The sequence below is a fragment of the Rhamphochromis sp. 'chilingali' genome, assembly GCF_963969265.1.
Source record: "Rhamphochromis sp. 'chilingali' genome assembly, chromosome: 1".
NCBI classification, from domain to species: domain Eukaryota; kingdom Metazoa; phylum Chordata; class Actinopteri; order Cichliformes; family Cichlidae; genus Rhamphochromis; species Rhamphochromis sp. 'chilingali'.
This window is the reverse complement of record NC_137929.1, coordinates 72,148,952-72,169,935: the sequence shown is the minus strand read 5'-3', so window position 1 is coordinate 72,169,935 and position 20,984 is coordinate 72,148,952. Positions and strand designations below refer to the sequence as shown.

Here is a 20,984-nt window from a genome sequence, read left to right as displayed (position 1 = left end):
CGTCGATCACTACGGCCATCTTCTTCTGTTTGTCTACCACCACTATGTCCGGTTGGTTAGCCACCACCATTTTGTCCGTCTGTATCTGGAAGTCCCACAGGATCTTAGCTCGGTCATTCTCCACCACCCTTGGGGGCATCTCCCATTTTTACCTCGGGACTTCCAGGTTATACTCGGCACAGATGTTCCTGTACACTATGCCGGCCACTTGGTTATGGCGTTCCATGTATGCCTTGCCTGCTAGCATCTTGCACCCTGCTGTTATGTGCTGGATTGTCTCTGGGGCATCTTTACACAGCCTGCACCTGGGGTCTTGCCTGGTGTGATAGACCCCAGCCTCTATGGATCTTGTGCTCAGAGCTTGTTCTTGTGCTGCCATGATTAGTGCCTCTGTGCTGTCTTTCAGTCCAGCTTTGTCCAAACTCTGGTAGGATTTCTGGATATCAGCCACCTCCTCTATCTGCCGGTGGTACATACCGTGCAGGGGCCTGTCCTTCCATGATGGTTCCTCGTCTCCCTCCTCTTTCTTGGGTTTCTGCTGCCTGAGGTATTCACTGAGCACTCGGTCAGTTGGGGCCATCTTCCCAATGTATTCTTGGATGTTCATTGTCTCATCCTGGACTGTGGTGCTGACACTCACCAGTCCCCGGCCCCCTTCCTTCCGCTTAGCGTACAGCCTCAGGGTGCTGGACTTGGGGTGAAACCCTCCATGCATGGTAAGGCGCTTTCTTGTCTTTATGTCAGTGGCTTCTATCTCCTCCTTTGGCCAGCCTATTACCCCAGCAGGGTACCTGATCACGGGCAGGGCGTACGTGTTGATGGCCCGGATCTTGTTCTTACCATTCAGCTGACTCCTCAGGACTTGCCTGACCCTCTGCAGGTACTTGGTGGTTGCAGCCTTTCTAGCGGCCTCTTCATGGTTCCCATTTGCCTGCGGGATCCCCAGGTACTTGTAACTGTCCTCTATGTCTGCAATGTTGCCTTCTGGTAGTTCAGTCCCCTCAGTTCTGACTACCTTCCCTCTCTTTGTTACCATCCGACTACACTTCTCCAGTCCGAACGACATTCCAATGTCAGTGCTGTATAGCCTGGTAGTGTGGATCAGTGAATCGATGTCTCGTTCACTCTTGGCATACAGCTTGATGTCATCCATGTACAGGAGGTGGCTGACAACTGCTCCGTTCCATAGTCGGTATCCGTAGCCAGTCTTGTTAATGATCTCACTGAGGGGGTTCAGGCCTATGCAGAACAGCAGTGGGGACAGAGCATCTCCTTGGTAGATCCCGCACTTGATGGTGACTTGTGCTATGGGCTTGGAGTTGGCCTCTAGTGTTGTACGCCACATCCCCATTGAGTTCCTGATGAAGGCTCTTAGGGTCCCATTGATCTTGTACAATTCTAGGCATTCCAGTATCCAGCTGTGGGGCATTGAGTCATAGGCCTTCTTGTAATCAATCCAGGCAGTGCACAGGTTGGTCAGTCTGGTCTTGCAGTCTCGGCTGACTGTTCTGTCTACCAGTAGCTGGTGTTTTGCGCCTCTGGTATTTTTGCCAATTCCTTTCTGTGTCCCGCTCATGTATTGACCCATGTGCCTGTTCATCTTAGCCGATATGATGCCTGACAGGAGCTTCCATGTAGTACTGAGGCAGGTTATTGGTCGGTAGTTCGAGGGGACCGGTCCCTTCTTGGGGTCCTTGGGGATCAGGACCGTCCGACCTTTGGTTAGCCATTCCGGGTGTCTCTCGTTAACTAGCAGCTGGTTCATTTGTGCTGCCAGACACTCATGGAGTGCAGTCAGCTTCTTTAGCCAGTGTTGAGATTCAGAGATTCTTTTATTGCTACCATATAATCTGCCTTATGAAGAATGTATTAATAACTTGTTTTACAGTATCATTTATCAGTAATATTTCCTACAGGGTTTATATTGCATTGAATATGTCTGTCATCACATTGACCTTTCTATTTTTATCTGGTTGAGTTCAGTTTATACACAATGCATGAATGTGCTTGGTTAAGAGTTGATGTTCCATTCTAGAAGGTTTTAAGCTTCACTGGCGTGACTGTCCAGGTGATCCATGCTGCTGGGAGATGAGAACATAGCAGGTTAATTGCATGCATGCTTACAATACACATATTAATCTAGTACCAGGTTTGAGTGAAGGCCTAAGTGTCTTCTACTTCAGTTTGAGACTGGCTGCTAAAGTACTTTACTTAGTGATTAATGACGAGGGTCCAATTATTAGCTCTCAGAAATACTAAGACCTGAAGTTATTACCTTAAAAGGCAAGTAATGAAGAAAGGAGAAGTTATATGTCAGTTTAGAGTTATTAAAAAGTTATTAAAAGTATATGTGATGTACCCTTGTTTGCACGGGATGAACTTTTGCCCGTCTGTCACCCTGTATTTTTGAAATGTATTGACGTAGGTGTGATATTTTATCCTATAAAACCAGAACCCAATGTATTTTTGCCAGAGCAACCCATTCCGTATGCTGACGGTTGGTTGTTCTCCTGTGACAATAAAACTCATCGTTTGATTGCACTTTTCCGGAGCCTCTGTCGTTTGTTGTCTGGTCTAAAGTTGATCGATCTCGTAACATTTGGTGGAGGATGCGGGCAACTGAGGATCAGTAGAACGAGTTTCAGGTGTTGGTTGTCGGCGGAGGTTCAGGCCGGATCGGTGGATCAGACGGCAGATGTCACGGTGATCAATTTGACTATTGGGCCCACAGAACAAGAAGGTAAGGCACAAACCTCTTAAACAGAAATTGTGCTGTATTGGAGTATAATTCTAAAACAAGTAGTCAAGTGGTCATCCGTTGATCTCTGTTTTGAGTTTGGTTTAAAATAAAAATCTTTATTTGCAACGAAAGTGAAACTTGAGAGAATTGTTGCATTCACGGTTGACTAGGAAAAAGCAGTACTGAGCTAAAAGTAACTTGAGACGTCATTGTTGAAGAAATAGAGAAGAGAGACTGATTTGTGTGTAAGGAATAAAGGGATTAAGAAGTGTCTAAAGTCACGGAACCGAAGGGTTCCACCCCCGGGAAAGACGTTTTCTGGGTACTAAACTAGGGGAGGGGCCCCGCCAAGATTTTGTGGCCTTGGATATAGCCCTGGTGATCTAGAAGATCATCTTGAGAGACACTTAATAAATACATGTTTTAAGAGTAAATGCCGGACAGAAGTCCGAGGAGTTGACATAGGATTTAAGAGACTCAAGCCAGCTGTGAGCTTGAGGGGCCCAGTAAATTGAGTTTGAAGTGACATGTGTTGAGAATAAATACCGGACAAGAAGGTCCGAGGAGTTGATATATGATTGAAGAGAAACTCAGGCAAAGCTGTGAGCCTGAGGTCGTGTAGTGAAGTGTGCTGATTATTGAAAGTGAGAAGTCTGCTATTACCTGTGCATTGTTGGGCCCGCTGTGGTCCGTGAAAAGCTGGGTTTTTGTTGATTATTCCTATTGCCGTCTGAAAGACGAGCGGCAGTGTGCATATCCGGCTTGAACTGAACTATGGTTGTGACATAAGAAACTGTCTGAAATAATTTAAAGTGCCATAATTTAAAGCGCCTGCAGGCTGGCTGTCTGAGGCTTTTCAAAAGTCTCTTTTCCTTTCTCTTTTCGGGTTGAGAAAGTGCGTAGTTAAAAATTTGGGGGGTGGCCACTTCCCCCTTTTAAGTTTAACGTAACAGGCACGTTGATCAAACCAGAAACGTAGTAATAAATGAAGGAGTGAGCGTCCTCCTGATTGCAGAGAAGTTATAGAATTATTTGAGTGCGTTTCCTTGTTTTTTTAAAAAAAAAAAAAAAAAAGGATTCTGCACAGTGAATGGAGGAAAGGTTCCCCTATCAGACGTTTGATTCTAGGACATTAACTGGTTTTACCTTCACTATTTTGCTGACACCTGTCACTCATGGGGAGCTTGGAGAGGTGTTAGTGGAGGTGTTTGCTTGCTGTGAAACATCAGATAGAGAATTTGATTTTTCTAGAGCAGAGATTTTAACCGAACCAGTTTCCCAGCTTTCTGGCTGATTGTGTAGAACTGTGTGAAGGCTTAGCCCAGGTTCTGGCACAGCACGGTTACTTAGAAGAGTGAGAGTTTCCACAGTGGGTTGGCCCGCACTTCCTCTTTTTCCGGTCTGACCCTGTGTTGGTCAGTGATGTGGAAGATCCGGTTTTCTTGTTAATAAAGAACTATGATATATTGTACGGTCATGAGGTTTGATTTGATTAATCTCCCTGAAGGAATTCATGTGATAGGTCAGATTCAGGGGGAGACACAGGATAATCATTATATTTTTATAATCTCGGCATTAGTGCTGGAGGAGCACCTCCCTGAGTTCCTTGGTTATTGTTTAAGGCAGTTTCAAGAGGCGACTGATATTGCTGAGAGAGAATCTGCTCCTGAAGGAGTTTGAGTCTGTTAGAAAAGACCCTTGTCGGCACTGTTTATTCTATTCAAAGTAAAATCCTTTAGGTCTGAAACAAAGTTATACCACTGGATATTGATTTAAAACAAAAGGTTGGGGTGCTGGATTATTTTGCTTTAGGCATAAGGTGTGGTCAATGTCTTTTTACTTGGGTTGTATAAAGAGAGAAATATGCACTGTAGGCCTCTGTAAGAGTAAGAAAATATTGTTGTTGGCTTCTCACTGATTTAAAATAGCCCAATACTCTGAACAGTGAAATATTTGATTTTAAGAAGAAAGAGCAGAGAAGTGTTTTTTGTTGTGCATGTTTAAAACGGCTGAAATTGAGACCAACGCAATATTTGACTCAGACTGCACTTTCTCTTTCTCACTGAGGCCTAGACTGTAACCTGCTCGAGCCAAAATATTCGGCACAAAGAAAGGCTGTGAGCAAGGGGGTTTGGTTGTTCAAAAAATAGAAAAGACTTGCAGTTAGTTTGGTGCGTTGAGTTTCAAGAGTTTAAAATTGTGTCTGTTTCAATAAGTTGGTGAAATAAAAGCTGTGCTGTCTGGCCCCGTGCTGGTCATTGTTCTATATTAACTAGGTACAAAAAGAGGAAGCGTCTGTGTGGCTGACTACAGTACTTCTGACAGAAAGGAGGAAGTGTCTGCTCTCTGGCTAACAGAGCTTCTGATAAAAATAGGAAGTCACGCCAAAGACCTTGCAAGGGCGGAGATATATAGCGCCATCTTGTAAAAGTTTAAAAGAAATAAAAATAGAAAATAGAAAATAAAATATGGCGGAAAATTCAGCAGTGACATTCACATGGCTTGCACTAAAACAACTAAAACAGCAGACAAAGAATTTAAAGCGGTAAAAAAGCAAGTGGAAAAATTATGTGCTGCGCAGCAAAAAACTCTGCAAGATAAGCAACCTCTTTATCTGATTTTTGAAAAGGAAAGAGAGAACTGTGCAAAAAGACTACAACAACTGGAGCAGAAAACACCAGCACATATAATGGACAGACACACCAAAGCAGAAATGAAACTTTTAAAAGAAAATCATGCAAAACTCTGCAGATGGATAATCACGTGTAGAGGAATTTCAGCTTGGATGAAGGAGGATGAGGCTCAACCACAACAGGTACAGAAACCAGAAACATTAGAACAGTTGCTCATCATGATGAAATCTCTTGAGGACTTGAAACAGGAAAATGAGAAACTGGAAGGACAGATACAACTGCTAAATACAGCAAAGGAGAAACTGGAATATGCCCATGCAAACCTAGCAGGAACTTCAAATGCTCTCCACACCTCTTCTGAATTACTAGAAAACACACTGCCGCCACCCCCACCTACATCACCTGTAGACTCTTTCCAACCGGTCTACCCTTGGGTCGTTCGGGCGCCATCTGCTCCGCCACCTCCTTATGTCCTCCCTGTAATGTCTCTAGCAGGAGGAGAGATTAGGGGACCACAAGGCCAAAAGGGTATAGTAGTTGGAGGATTTGCAGATATCACACATGTCACCCCAGAAGAAGTAGCTCAGCCACTCAGGGCACCCCCTACGGCAGTACAGCCTATGGGTGTGGGAGGAGCAGCTTCAGCCAAAGCTGGAGCCTCAACCTCATCTCCCAAGTTTGTAGATTTTATGGAGTTTGATCCCTTGAAAACACAGGGGAAACCTGGAACTGAGAACCACCCGAGGGTGAGCTCAGCTGCCAGTCAGGAGGGACTCTCTAACACCCCTACAACAGACGAGAAAGCCTCGCCAGCGGACGAGGTCCGGAGGCTAGAGTTTACTCCATTGCCTAACCCAAAAAGAAAAGAACAGCCCCAGTCAGAAAGGATAGCTGAAAGAAAAAAGCATAAGTGGACAGGGGAAGTTTATGGAGAGGTGCAGGCTGACAAAGATGCTCTGGTAGACATTCTGCTAAGAGTAATTGATGTAGAAGAGGGAGTTAAAAGAGAAAACTTAGCTGTTCTAGATGAAGAAGAGGAGATGGAGGAGAATGAGCCAGATCGTGTGGAAGGTCGGGAAGCTCGGCCAGACACCAAACTGGCAGGAATGAGACTGCGCTCCCAGAAAATTGTGCCTAGAATGGACAAACCAAAACAGAAGCTGGCGAGTCAGGATAAGACTACATCAGGGCGAGAAAAGCGGCAGTCTATATTTAAAGAACTTGGTCAGTTGAAGCCTGAAGAAAAGGAAGTGCACTTTAAGAGTACTTTAGATAACTTAGAATGGGAGATGCCTCTGATGTGTGGACCAAAGCAGGAACCAGTTTATCGCTCTTATAAAATGAGAGATTTGGAGGCCCTAGTTCAGCAGCTGCCCCCTATAACAGAGGGAGGAGCAGCCTGGTTAAGGAAGTTAAGGACCTTGACCGAAGGAGATGAGCTGGCATTGGGGGACTTTTGCGCTATTTCAGGAAGAACTATGATAGCTGGGGGGTTAGCACATGTGGAAGAAATTGCTAAAACTACAACTCTTCCCAATGATGTGCCATATAGTAGAGTAGAAGATGAGCTAGCGGACGCAGTTCGTAGCAAATACATCACCCCAAATGTAGGTTCAATACCAAAAATAACTTGGGATCCAAAATACACTCCATTAGAGTTTTTAGAAAGAGCTAAAGAGCAGTGGATGTCACAAACTGGCATCCATCCAGGCCAGGAAGGTGAAAATAGGGCTTGGTTCCGAGCCGCTGTATTGAAGGAGCGAGGAGGGCCAAGAGCACGTGGTTCGGGAGATCCCAGAGTGAATTCATGGAATGTCTGCTACCAATGTGGAAGAGAGGGGCACTGGGCTCGAGAATGCCGTGAGTGGCCCCAAGCCTATGAACAAAGGGATTACCAGGCAGGGAGGACTCAGAGAGGCAGAGGCGGCTATCAAGACAGACATCAAGCGCCTAATCCGAGCGCTGCGCCACGCTCACAGTATCCAATGGGAGACTGGAGTGTGGAGGATCAGTACTGATGGAGCCCACAAAAGCCATGCAGCAGGGGAATGGCAGATCCCATGCTGCCAATGACAGTGGAAGGTGCAGAATTGCCCTTCCTGGTGGACACTGGGGCAACGTACTCAACTCTGAGAACGACACCAAATAGTGCAACCATCTCTGACCACACTGTTAGTGTGGTAGGCTTTTCTGGGATATCAATGACTCTGCCACTGACAGACCCAGCTCTGACCAAGCTGGGCAAACAGACTTTGAGGCACCGATATGTGGTTTCTCCACAAGTGCCCGTGAATTTGATGGGCCGAGACTTACTCATCAAGTTGGGAGCTACCATTATGTGTTCTCAGGATGGATTGACTGTGACTCTGTGACTGTGACAAATGGAATGTCGCTCCCCTGCCTGGAAATGAACTCAAAGAATCAATACTTGATGCAACACTGTGAACCACCCCCTGCTGACATCTACTGGGGGCGCTTGGTAGAAGAAGGCATTCTGGAACAATATCAGCAGTGGAGACCCTGGATTATGAGTCTTGCGGTATACTCCTCGCCCAGAGATCCATTTCATGTCACTCTCTTTTATGATAGGGACGATGATGATGTTTACCGAGAAGCCTTCCAGTCTGAACTTGAGGGTCAGACTTGGAACGTCCAAACACAAAACATTTACGTGGGGCCCGAAGGTGTGGCAGCGGTTGTCAAATTAACAGATGAACAAGGGCCCTGGTATAACATGGGATCAGATTCAGCCCCACACATCACATTAGCAGTCCATGAAGGACACCAGGCTAAGGAGTTGGGTACAATGGTGAGGCGAGCTCTGGATACTGCTTGGTGGCAACCCACCCAAATTCCAGATGTTAGTTATGCACCAAACTGTAAAATGTATCGTATCACATGTGTATCCAGTGATGCTGTGATTTTGGAGCACCAGCAAGTGTCAAGGACACATGGTAATGAAAGAACTGATTACCCAGACGCAGTAGTAGAACTCTCAAAATTGCCTAACACTCTGTGGTCTACAGGAGCCACTGATGTCGGCCTAGCTAACTGTTCGCCAGTTTTGTTTCAGCTGAAGTCAGATGTGCCAATCTCATGACCACAGTATAAACACAAACCTGAAGCAGAAGAAGGGATTGCTGAAACGATTGAAGGGTTGTTAAAAGCAGGCGTGCTTGAGCCCTTGCAATCCCTGTGGAACACGCCAATTTTGCCAGTGGAGAAACATGGAACAGGGAAGTACCGTATGGCGCATGATTTAAGACTCATTAACGCCATACTGCGCACGGACACAGTGCCGGTACCTAATCCATACACAGCCCTAACTGAAATAACCTGTGAGCAAAAGTGGTTTACATGTATTGATCTAGCAAATGCATTCTTTTGCATTCCATTACACCACTCACTCAGGGACATTTTCTCATTCACATACAGAGGTTGCCAGTTTAGATATACACGCTTACCACAAGGCTTTACCCTGTCTCCAGGCATTTTCAATCAGGTGCTCAAAGAAGCCCTGTCACCTTGTCAGTTGCCTGAAGGGTGTACATTAATACAGTATGTAGATGACTTACTTATAGCAGCTACTTCAGCAGCGGCCTGTACAGCAGCCTCACTCACTGTGCTCAAAAGACTGTCTGACTGCGGTTTCAAAGTAAGTAGAGAGAAGCTACAGTTGGTCCGACCGGAAGTCACATTTCTGGGCCGCGTCATAGCCCATAAATCAGTGGGATTAATGGATGCGCACAGAGACCAAATTTTGGCACATCCAAAACCAAGAACGGTGAAAGAACTTCTTTCCTTTCTTGGCCTAACAGGATATAGCAGACAGTTCATTCCGAACTTATTAGGAAGGACAGCTCCCTTACGGGATTTGATCAAACAAGTTGGTGCTCGAAACCTTAAAGCTGAACTGCCATGGACTCTTGACACTGAAGCCGCGTTCATTTCATTAAAACAAGACTTATCAAGAGCTTCAGATTTGGCTACACCTAACTATGATGAGCCATTTTACTTGGATATTTCTGAAACACATGGAATAATAAATGGTGTGTTGTTTCAGAAAAAAGATGGAGGAAGACAGGTACTTATGTATGTCAGCATAAGGTTAAGTCCAGCAGAAGCAAGGCATCCTACATGCACACAGCATGCAGCAGGGGTTGCCAAAATAATACAGAAAACAGCACATGTAGTGAGAGAACACCCACTGAAAGTTCTGACTACACATGGCGTGGTGGCCTACGTGAACTCGCAGGCGTTCACTATGACATCATTGGCACAACAGCGATTGAGTAAAGTTCTAGAGGCTCCAAATCTGACATTTACACATGAAGGAATCAACATGGCAGATTTAATGGGATTAGGAGAACCTCATGATTGTGCTAGGAAAGCAGAAGTTGAAGGGAAAGTTAGGGATGATTTAAAAGCAGAACCTATTCCTGGAGCTGAGGATTGGTTCACAGATGGCTGTTGTCATCGTGATGAAGAAGGATTGAAAGCAGGTTATGCTATAGTCTGCAAACAAGGAACTGAATTTGAGATAAAAGAAGCAAGGAGAATTGAGGGACAACAGTCGGCTCAGAGAGCAGAAGTCATTGCACTGAGCAGGGCTTTGAGATTAGCCAAAGACAAAAGAGTGAACATTTATACTGATTCAGCCTATGCTTTTGGAGCAGCTCATGTGGAGCTTCAGCAGTGGAGGAGAGCAGGCTTTCGAACAGCAACAAATACTCCTATTTGCCATAGGAGGGAGATGGAGGAGCTGGAGGGAGCCCTGCATGACCCAAGGGAGGTGAGCATTATTAAATGTAAAGGACACTCTCAGGCAAATACCATGGTGGCAAAAGGAAATCAAAAAGCGGATGAGGCAGCAAAGGAGGCAGCAGGCTATAAAGGACGGCAGCAAATGGTGCAAGTGATGGCTGAAGAGGAGGCAGGTGTGAATAGGTTAGAAGAAGCCAGACAGGCTCAAGAGGAGGCTTCTCTGGAAGAGAAAAAGGTGTGGCAGAGCAAAGGAGCCCGAAAAGAGGGTTGCCTTTGGAGAGGAGTGGATGGACGACCAGTTTTTACTGACAAACTGGCCAGACAAAAGATCACTGAAGCTCATGGCCTTGCCCACGTGGGAGTGGCACAGATGGAGAAAAATCTGTGTCACTGGTGGCACCCAGATCTAACAGCCATGATAAGAGAAAAAGCCCGAACATGTTTAATCTGTGGGGCACATAATCCAAAACCAGTGGTAAAACCAGAAGCAGGTAAGTTTCTCCTGCCAGAGAGGCCAGGAGAAGAAATTGTGATTGATTTTACTGACATGATTGATGTGGGCCCAGGGGGAGTAAGATATTTGTTAGTATGTGTAGATGCTTTGACAGGATGGCCCGAAGCGTGGGCAACTCGAAGAGAGGACGCCAAGAGTGTGATTAAGTGCTTAATCAATCATTATATTCCCAGGCATGGGTTTCCAAAGTGCATTAGATCAGATAATGGAACCCACTTTAAAAATCAGGACCTGGAGGAAGCAGAAAACATGTTAGGAGTGAAGCACCGGTTTGGGACGGTATACCATCCTCAATCTCAAGGGAAGGTTGAAAGAATGAACTTAAATTTAAAAAACAAATTATCAAAAATCTGTGCAGCAACCGGGTTGAATTGGGTTTCAGCTTTACCGATTGCTTTGATGACCATAAGATGCTCTGTTAACCAATCCACAGGTTTCACGCCGTACGAGCTGCAGACTGGGAGACAGTTTCCAGCACCCTGGACAGTGGTCCCGGTGGAGCAGCCCAGGACAAGCAACAGGTCTCATGCAGAATATTTTAATGAGTTGAAAGCTCTTGTGTCCAGCTTTACAAAACAGGTCACTTGTGAGAGACCCACGGGGAACGGAGAGGTCCCGGACGCAAAGGCAGTGTGGCTAAAGGTCATCAAGCGGAAGTGGAAGGAGCCACGCTGGACTGGTCCATATGAGGTCGTTGCCAGGACAACTACAGCAGTTCAGCTGAAAGGGAAGGGCGACACCTGGTATCACTGGTCGCAGTGTGCACCAGCACATGAGAGCTTGGTTGAGGAAGAGGCTTCAACCAACACAGGTGTCAACAAACAGAGGCAGAATAAACCCTCTCACCTGTGCAACAGGCCATCCAGTAGTCCACCTGGAAGGCTGAAGAAAGAAGAGCAGCAGCCTAGAAGGTCGCCACGCCATCAGAAAGGGACAGTGATAAGTTAAAGGCTCCACAAAGAGGGGAGTTTCAGTCCAGAATCTAAAATCAATATAACAAGTCTAGAATACAAAGTTTATGTAACATGATGCAAACAAACGAATTAGACACATGTAATGGGAAGAAACGTATTAAAACGTTCCTTACAACTACATGTGCATTATATGCAATAATAGTAACCATGGCTCTGTTGTCTTTTGTCTGTATTTTGCAAGGCACTCCGGATCCCTTGTCTGAACACGGAGGCCAGTCCAGCCCAGCAGTTCCTGAGACTGTAGGTCCTAAAACAGGATCGGTAGAAAGACAAAAGCGCGAGGGGTCAGGTAAAGGTAAAGGTGATGAATGTCTCAGCAGAAATAATGGCATAGAGTTGAACTATGTTAAAGGGTCTACCAGTTCATTCATGTTTGATTTGTGTGACGTTGTTAAGTGTACAGGAGCAAGTAGTAGTTGGAAAGCATATGATGTGTGGGTCTGCAATCATCCCATGATATGCTTTCGTAAGGCTATTTGGGGCTCCTCCTGGAGCAAACATGTCTATACCTACATAACAGATCAGTGGTGTGCTTGGACAGATGTGGTAGGTTGGACCGGAGCAGGATGGCACCCACATGTGCCACAAGGACTGAAAGGGATAGCCATACAAAGGGATTATTCTGTTGTGCATAACCCTGTCACTCTTTCATTAGGACTGTGGAGCAGGGAAATTATTTTACTGCTATTGTTAAATAATCATCATTATTACCATTGCATTAATAATAGAATCTGCAGTATTGATATTGTATTCAGAGGTTTAAACAGTGTGTCTTTTAGAAAGACTAAGTGCAGCAGGCTGACAGGAAGTTGCAGAGAGTTTGCAGGAGAGTTTGCAGAAGCGAAAGCAGAAGTGAAAGCAGTCTAAGTATTCTGAGAAGCAGGCTAGACGAGGCTATTTGAATTACTAGGTGAATTACTTAGTAAATTGTCTTTTACTAAGCTTTTGGTAGAGGCTCTTGATTAAAATATTTATTTAGTAGATGACATATACATAGTCTCAGTTAGGATGAGCCTCTGTTCTGGTGAAAGAGAAAAAGGTGTGGCAGAGCAAAGGAGCCCGAAAAGAGGGTTGCCTTTGGAGAGGAGTGGATGGACGACCAGTTTTAACTGACAAACTGGCCAGACAAAGGTTCAAAGTCAGAGAAAGGTCAGAAGTGCAACAGGTGGATTGAGAAAGAGCATTTAAGGACAAGACAGTAAGAGAGAGGTGACATAGAGGCTGAGTGAGGTCGTGACATACACACACACAAACACATGAGTTAGATGTATTTATAGGAAAGAGGTTAGTCATGTCTGGTTGTAACTGCGAAAAGTGTCTTTGTAAAAGAGGAACAATTCACTTCAAGACAAGAACTGAAAGGTGGACAGGAAGTACCGGCCATGAAAATAGAAGACGACGTTCTTTTAAACTGTGTTAAAAGTCATTGTGGTTGATTTGACGTCTGTATATCTTTTGTAGGTGACGGATGAAGGGGCGTCGTTAAATCAAACCCTGATGCTATAAAAATCTGTGTATGCTTTGATTAAGTCGAAGATCGATTGCTGTCTGCGTACAGAGTTGTTCTTCCCACACGTGTGTATTCATTAAAATCATTGTTTGACCAGGATCTTCTGGACCAAGGTGGTTTGTACTCTCCTTCCTCAATATTTGAACCTTAACATTTTGGGGGCTTCGTCCGGTGGTTGAGGAGGGAGAATTGATTGATTTTACGTTTGATTTTTGATTTTATTGATTAGCATTCAAATTCAAATCTCAGTGAAAACAGTGAGGAAAAACAAACAAACAGTGAAAACAGAACAAAAATCTACCATAAAGAAAGAAAGCATGAGACAAGGCTAATCAAAAGGTATTGGCTGAAGCATTTGCTTATTACGCCAACCCTTTTCACAAAATATCTTTTTGTATGCAGCTCCTGTACACAGGGCTTGAAGAAAATAATAAAACAAAGCAAAAACCAAACAAAACAAACAAACAAACAAACAAACAAAGAAAAAAAAACTTTCCACCTTAGATAAGTAACTACATCAAAGCAAAAGAATCAAGAGGTTGTTTTTTTTTCTCCTTTTTGCTCTTTTCATTCTTGATATATATATTTTTCTAATACTCTATTTTTAAACATGTTTTTAAACAAGGAAAATGAACTACACCTTTTTAAATCACTGTCATAACTATTCCACAGGTTAACTCCTCTAACAGAAACACATCTCTGCTTTATATTTGTCCTCATCTTGTTTTTCTTAAAGAAATCTGTTCCCCTTAAGTCATATTGACTCTCTCTGACTTTGAACAGCTTCTGAGTACTGGGGCAAAGCAAGTTATTTTGTGCTTTATACATTATCTGTGCCATTTTATATTCAACTAAATCATAAAATTTCAGGGTATTCAGATTAAGTCGTATATGGAAGCAACAGAGAACAATAAAGTGTGTATAATGATTTTTTGTTCAGGACATGCTTTGTTTTATAGAGAATAGCAATGGTTTTTGACATTTTTGTTTTCACGTGGTTTATATGAGACTTCCAACTCAGCTTATCATCAATTATCACTCCAAGAAATTTATTTTCGTACACTCTTTCAATTTCAATTCCATTAACCCTTATTTTAGATACATTTTTCACTTGTCTAGTGCCAAAAATAATCAATTTTGTTTTCTTTATATTTAATGATAACTTATTTACATCAAACCAGTTTTTTAATATATTTAACTCCTTTTCCGCTGTAGTCAGAAGCTGTTCTAAGTTTTTACCTGAGCAGTACAGAGTCGTATCATCAGCAAACAATACACATTTTAACAGTTTGGAAACACTACATATGTCATTTATATATAATATAAATAATTTAGGGCCCAGCACAGAGCCCTGAGGAACACCACAAGTTACCTTCAACTGCTTAGATTTTACATTATTGAATTCGACATATTGATATCTTTCATCCAGGTAACTTTTCATCCACTTGTATGCTATCCCTCTTATGCCATATCTCTCTAGTGGGGTTAGGGGAGGTGTAGATGGAGAGGTTCGGTGGTCTGACGGGCAGACATGAATTCCAGTGGTCGAAGTGAGTGGGCATAAGCCGGCTTATCCAAAGGTAAGGCACTACCTGTTGAATTATTTCCAAAGTGTGCCAAATTGGACATGATAAAATTTAAGTCTACTCACTGAAATTACTGGTGATGTCTGTTTTGATTTTGATGAAAATCTCATGAGTAGAAGCAGTAGAGTCTGCTAAGAAGAAAGAAATGAAAGCAGTTTGAGTCTGCATACTGGGTTGAAGTCCCAAAGAAATTGAGTTGGTCTCAAGTAGTTTGGTAGGGAATTTGGTCATTTTGTGGGTTAAAGTCCCGGTTGGTTATTAGGTCAGACCTTTGTTGGTCATTTTGTGGGTTAGAGTCCCCATTGTCCATCAGGATAGATCTGCCTCAGTCATACACTTGTTTTGGGTGCTGATTGTTGTTTCAAAGTATTATAAATTATTTTAGAACGGAACCGTGGGAGTTCTAGGAAGCGCAGAGCCCGGAGGTTACGCTCCCTCCTTGTCGTGGACGCGCGACATTGACCTCTCGGCGAAGAGGGTTAGTTCAGTGTGGCTTAACTGTGGGGTACAGGGCATCCTGGAATTAAGCTAGGAGTTAGAGTCTCCTTACCGTTTGGAACGGTATCTGCGCTTTTTTGGCCAGCAGAAGTTGGACTTCGGGCGTGTAATTTTAACTTAAAACTTCGGGGAAAGCCTTGGCTGTGAAACGCCAAAAATAGAGCTTCAGGCAAAGTTTGGGTTGGTTGACGCTTTTAAATTAATTTAGGGATGTTAGAGATTAGACCAGAAACAGTTAGAGTCTGATGCTGGTGAATTGGTCGTAAAAAACTCTTTCAAACCATCTGTCCTCTCTGTCCAAAATGTGAACATTGGCCATTAAGGATAAAGGACACTCTTTCGAGGATGCCAATGTTCACATTTTGGACAGAGAGGACAGATGGTTTGAAAGAGGAGTGAAAGAAGCCATCTATGTCCACTGTGAGCGACCATCTTTGAACAGAGGCGGGGCTTACGACACCAACTCTCTGCCATCTATAATCCAGTTTTGAGATCCCTTCCCAGACGCCTTAACGCCCTCTCACATCCTGGGCCATCTGACCTCAGGAATTCGCATGATAAGGTGGGGCCAGGTTTCACAATGAACACACCCGAAACTCTGGCTGATTGGGACCCACACCCAGTTTCACAGCTTGGCTCAGGCGATTAGAGGATCATCAGGGGGTCCTTTTGTCCCTCTGTGGGGGGTTACTCCCACTAGGTTTATATCTGGGACTCTCCACCATTTGACCTTAGAACTGAAGAAGCTTCTCGGATGAGAGGTGAAACGTCTTCAAGCAACTTAAAGAAGTCCAGACGCTTTTCTTTGCAAGCTCCTTTGACTACGACGTAATGGGAAACTCACAGAGAAACTCGCGGATTCTTCCACTGACCGCTGCACACCTGCACCAGGGTAAACCTCCGCCTACCCTGCTCCTGCTTTACAGGTGAAAATAGAGCAACAGGACCGCTGAGTCTTTGACTTTATTTATTTTCTGCTGTGTTTTACTTGCATCTATTTGAAAGACAGTGTAAACACAAAAAATATTTTATGTGCTGGAATGTGCAGAAAATAGGTTTAAATGATAAACTAATTTCTTCCAGTCAGTGAATGTTGCATATAATTACATTTTTGCTTGATGCATAAAGTTAAAAGATTAAAACTGATAAAACAAGTTTTAAAAAGAGACTTTTCCATTTGATTACATTTTGTATGATGGATTATGTAGAAAAGTAGAATTGGGCTAAAAGATCTATCGCTTTATCACCTCTTCAGGTTGTAAATCGTGTTTTTAAAAAGTAACTAAGTAAATGATTACTTTTGAAAATAAGTAATCAGTAAAGTAACAGGATTACTTTTTTGGGGAAGTAATCAGTAATTAGTTACTGATTACTTTTTTCAAGTAACTTGACCAACACTGTTCATAACACACGTGAAAAGACCCAGGAAAACCGAGTTAACGAAAAAAGATGATAACAAAATAACGCTGAAAACTGATAAAAACCCTGAAAACCATAGATTTCACACCCGAGTCTCAACTCTCGCGGCCCGGTACCAAACGACTCACAGACTGGTACCGGTCCGAGGCCCGGGGGTTGGGGCCCGCTGCTCTAAGACACCTCTAAGGTGTGGATGACAATGATGGATGTAGAACTGACCTTTTTATGTAAGATGACAGTTCCAAAGCAAACACACGTGGTCGATGCTGAGAGCGGTCCTGTTGCTGAGGTTGGGGTCATCCTGTAAACTCTTAGGAACTACCTCCAACGCTTCCGTGACTGGGATGCAAGTGAAGAGAGATGTAACATCGTACGAGACCATGGTCTCATCTGCCTCCGTAATGACACGATCATGTCACAGACCCGGCACTCTGCAGCTGTTGTTGTCCCCCTTTAGGACCGTCTGTATGATCCACTCAGTCACCTATAGCATCTCCTAGTTTCTGGCTTCGATTCTCAGCCTGTTGGAGGGCAGCTCTGAACACCACATCTAGAACACCTTGGATTTTGTTGAGACACTATGATGGCATTTGTATTATGTGCATTGTCGTTAGCCATGTTCTCACTGATGTATAGATGCTTCCACAGACAGAAATATGTTGTTCTCTCTCTTTTTGTTCTCCAGTTTGCAGACATCATGGGTGCTCATCAGTCCACCATTTATATCACAAACAAGAGCGACCGGTACACCCTTTGTGAGCCCAGGTGAATGCACATTTGTTCTTTAGTGTTACAGTCATGATTTCTAAAGTGGGCAGCATCTTTCTGTTACTGTAAAGCAAATTTCTACACGTTAAATATCTTAACTGCAAGCAATTGAAATCTATTTTTTTCACTTTCTTTTACAAACTCATACATACTGACCTTTCATGCAGGTGAGTGCTGCTGAATAAAAAGTAAGATACATTCACATCAAACCAAGTAGAATCGAGCTCAGCAGCATAACACTTGTGTTTGTGCAAAGAAAGCTGCAACGGAGACAAACACTTAACACATCAGCACTTGAAATTAGAGTCATTTATAGGAAGTTACATGTTTGTCTTTGAAACGTTTTTTACTGTAACTGAGAAGCTGCCTGCACATCGCCTCACAGCTATATGTTTCTTTCTCTAAACAAACTGATCACCTGCCTCATTAGGAGGAGTATGGATCCTGTTTGAATAAGAATATTAATTCATATTTTTCTTTTTTCTGAACAGTCTGTATCTTGTTAGCGGACGCTGCCAAATCCCATTGCCAGCCAAACTTGAGCCTTCTGAATGTGGCAACACTCTGTTCTCTGGCAGCACCGGGCGAGGATCTGTTGGAGTCTTCGCCTACGATCTCTACGATACAGCTGCAAAGAGAGCTGATAAGAAAATAGCCGTCATGTTCTCGGTTCCTTTTGACAAACGCTTGTACTCTAACTGGTGCGCAGTCGGAGTCTTTGGTAGGGAGACAAACTGTGATAGTGCTCTTTATCGTAAGATGTATTACAGTCCTGAGAGAGGGTTTGTGAGAGGAAAAGCTGATGGTCATGATCTGACTCACACAGTTGACGATGTTACTGTTAAATCCAGCATGACAAAATTCAGCGTTGCAACACTGAAAGTTGAAGTACACAACATGGAACAAAATTAATTATGAAAATGGTCAGATTGCTTCACTTGAGCCTCTCAATACCCTACAATATTACTGTAGACTCACCAACACAGCAGACGAATTTCTGAGCAGATAATAATAATAAGCAGTTTAATAATAAAATGACACTGAAAACCAAAATCAGTACAGATGCTTGCAGTTGATTTTGGGGTGAAACTCATCCATACACAACAGAACCTGCTCCTGACAGTTTGAGTTTTTAATTTTCTGAGCTGCAGCTGCTTGAATTTGCGAACCCGCTTTATACCCTGGTAAACTCAGGGTTAACCCTTTGTAAACAAACAGCATACTGATCATTATTCATGTATTCCTGTTAAAGGGAGGTTAAATAGCTGAAATTAAACTTGCTTGATTACTGGGTAAGCTCAGTCCCTTTTTGAGCGTGCCCCCCCCTCCCCCCCCCAAACACACACACACACACACACACACACACACACACACACACATTCATACATAAAAGCACATGCAGTACACTGGCACTCCTGATGGTTCTTCCTCTTTGTTTTTACAGGATTGGCTGTAGGTTATATTGAAAAATGAAGCCACGTCCAATCAGATGCTTCCCACATGGTATAATATGGTGGCTCAAAATCTGACGTTTCGGTTCTGCTTTCATCATTTCATCAGTTTAGGTTAATCATTCCATAAGACCTTACTGGTGCCTCCTTTGGTATAAATGGGTGTGGCTGCGTGATGATGTCATTGGTGCATGAAGCATTCCCTTAGTGTGACATGTATTTGCTGGCTGGAGAAACTGGAGCTCCTGAAGTAAACATGTTACTGTAAGGCCACAGAGCAAACCGCAGAGGAACAAAACACTTTGCCTTTAATCATTTACACATCATATAAAAAGTAGATCAAAAAATGCAAATGATCAAAGCATCCGTTAGTTTCATGTTTGCTGAGTTAAAAAAGTATAAAGATTAGTTATTACTTAGTTTTAATCAGATTCTCAGCTGAAAAAAAGACAAATATTCTAAAATCTATTTATTTATCAGCATTTGATCAAAAATATTTTATCTCTGTGTCTAAAAAGACTCAAAACTGACTTTCCACAGCAGCTGATCAGATACTGTAGATGTGTAATCTATTACTCTGCTGAGACAGAAACTCTCTCTGAGATGTACTAACAGTGATCTGTCAATCATTGTGTTTTACACACCAGAATGAGACCAGGATTAAAGTTCATCCTAATTGTATTCTAAAGGCAGAGTTTGATTCTTTCGGTTTAAACACTACAGTCCAGCGTTCATAACTCTGTCTTTGGTTCACGTGTAAAATCTGTTTCTCTTTCTTCCATTTAAGAAACTTTTTTAAAGTGCAGAGACCAGAGAATTAACACACACACTTTACTGTTTTCATTCAAACTTCTTGCTCTCACATAGAGATGGCTAACAGTCGTTAAGCTAAGGTCAGCTGGCTCTGTGGAGTCACTGACAGAACAGCAGCAACAAACAGCCTGTTAACGTATATTTATATATTTATTTCAGAAATGATTCCTAACAAAAAGCTGAAAATAAAAACACAATCAAAGCAGTAAAGTCCATATTATGAAGTGAAGTGCTGCATCACAACAATGTTAAATGCCAGTATATATTATTTATAGCAATTAAAACAACATAGTGCAGATAAACATGGTGCTCTGATCAATCTGCTCTTAAACACAACAAGAAAATACATTTTCAATGAGATCTGATCATGATTCACATCAGAGTGAAGAACTGGTTTCTAACATTTATTATAGATCTACCTGATATCAGACTGATAGAAACAGAAGAATATTCAGAATTATAGGGGAGACCGGGGATAGTTGTAACATTTTTGACATTTCTGTCTGTAAATTGAAGCTCTTTTAAGGTAGTGGATTCAAAATGCAATGCAAAGTATTTACATGTCTCGGCTATTAAATAGTGCAGCTATTTTCTCTGCAGCACAATTACCCATTGCATGGTATGGTCTCAAACACGAAGAGTGAAATGTTACAATTAACCCCATAGTCTGGGTTAGTTGTAACATATCCTGGGGTAAAATGTAACACAATGAAATAAGGGTACTAACAAAACATTAACGTGTAATCTTTGTTTATTCAACACATAAATGCACTTAGAGCCATTTATGTAGCTATGTGTGTGTGTGTGTGACAGAATGCAGAAATCTAACTTTGAACATATTCCAACCCCCCAAAAAAGACAAATTATGGAATTTTCTGCAACTGAATATTTCATTAATTTTGGTTGGTCTTCCTTGAGTTTGGCCTCATTGGCTCAGTGGGCATTATAACCTACAACTCTTGCACCAATTTTGAACATAACAATGAAGCTGAAAAAATGTAGTTGTTCACCAGCATCACAATTCCATTACTTTTTATCCTGGCTTACCTTGGTGTGGTTTGCAGAGTGCTTCAGAAAGATGAGGAAATCTGTTTCTTGCACCCATCCTGATTTATTTCCACTACCAGTACTTCCTACTGGTCCATCTCTGACACAGTGGTCTGCATAATGTATGTGTGGGAACACAAACAGTGGAGGAATTGTGTTGCCAATGGCATTAACCGCATATACAAAAGCGACCAGTGAACCTCTCTCTGCTGATGTCGTTGCCCCAACTTGTTTAATATAAGTTAAAGTAATAGTGTGGTAAGTTGT

The 20,984-nt window shown here is 42.9% G+C and overlaps 2 protein-coding genes across 2 annotated transcripts in view; one reads left to right on the top strand and one right to left on the bottom strand.

Moving 5' to 3' along the window:
* The window catches only part of LOC308396731 (uncharacterized protein), a 525,219-nt gene that overhangs the window by 259,817 nt on the left and 244,418 nt on the right, over positions 1-20,984 (bottom strand). The gene's annotated exons all lie outside the window — the stretch shown is intronic.
* LOC308400576 (DELTA-actitoxin-Afr1c-like) lies at positions 17,336-18,318 on the top strand (the record flags this gene model as incomplete). Its single annotated transcript, XM_080888361.1, has 2 exons — positions 17,336-17,403; positions 17,898-18,318. 2 exons carry the CDS (start codon positions 17,336-17,338, stop codon positions 18,316-18,318), a joined length of 489 nt encoding a protein of 162 aa, XP_080744487.1.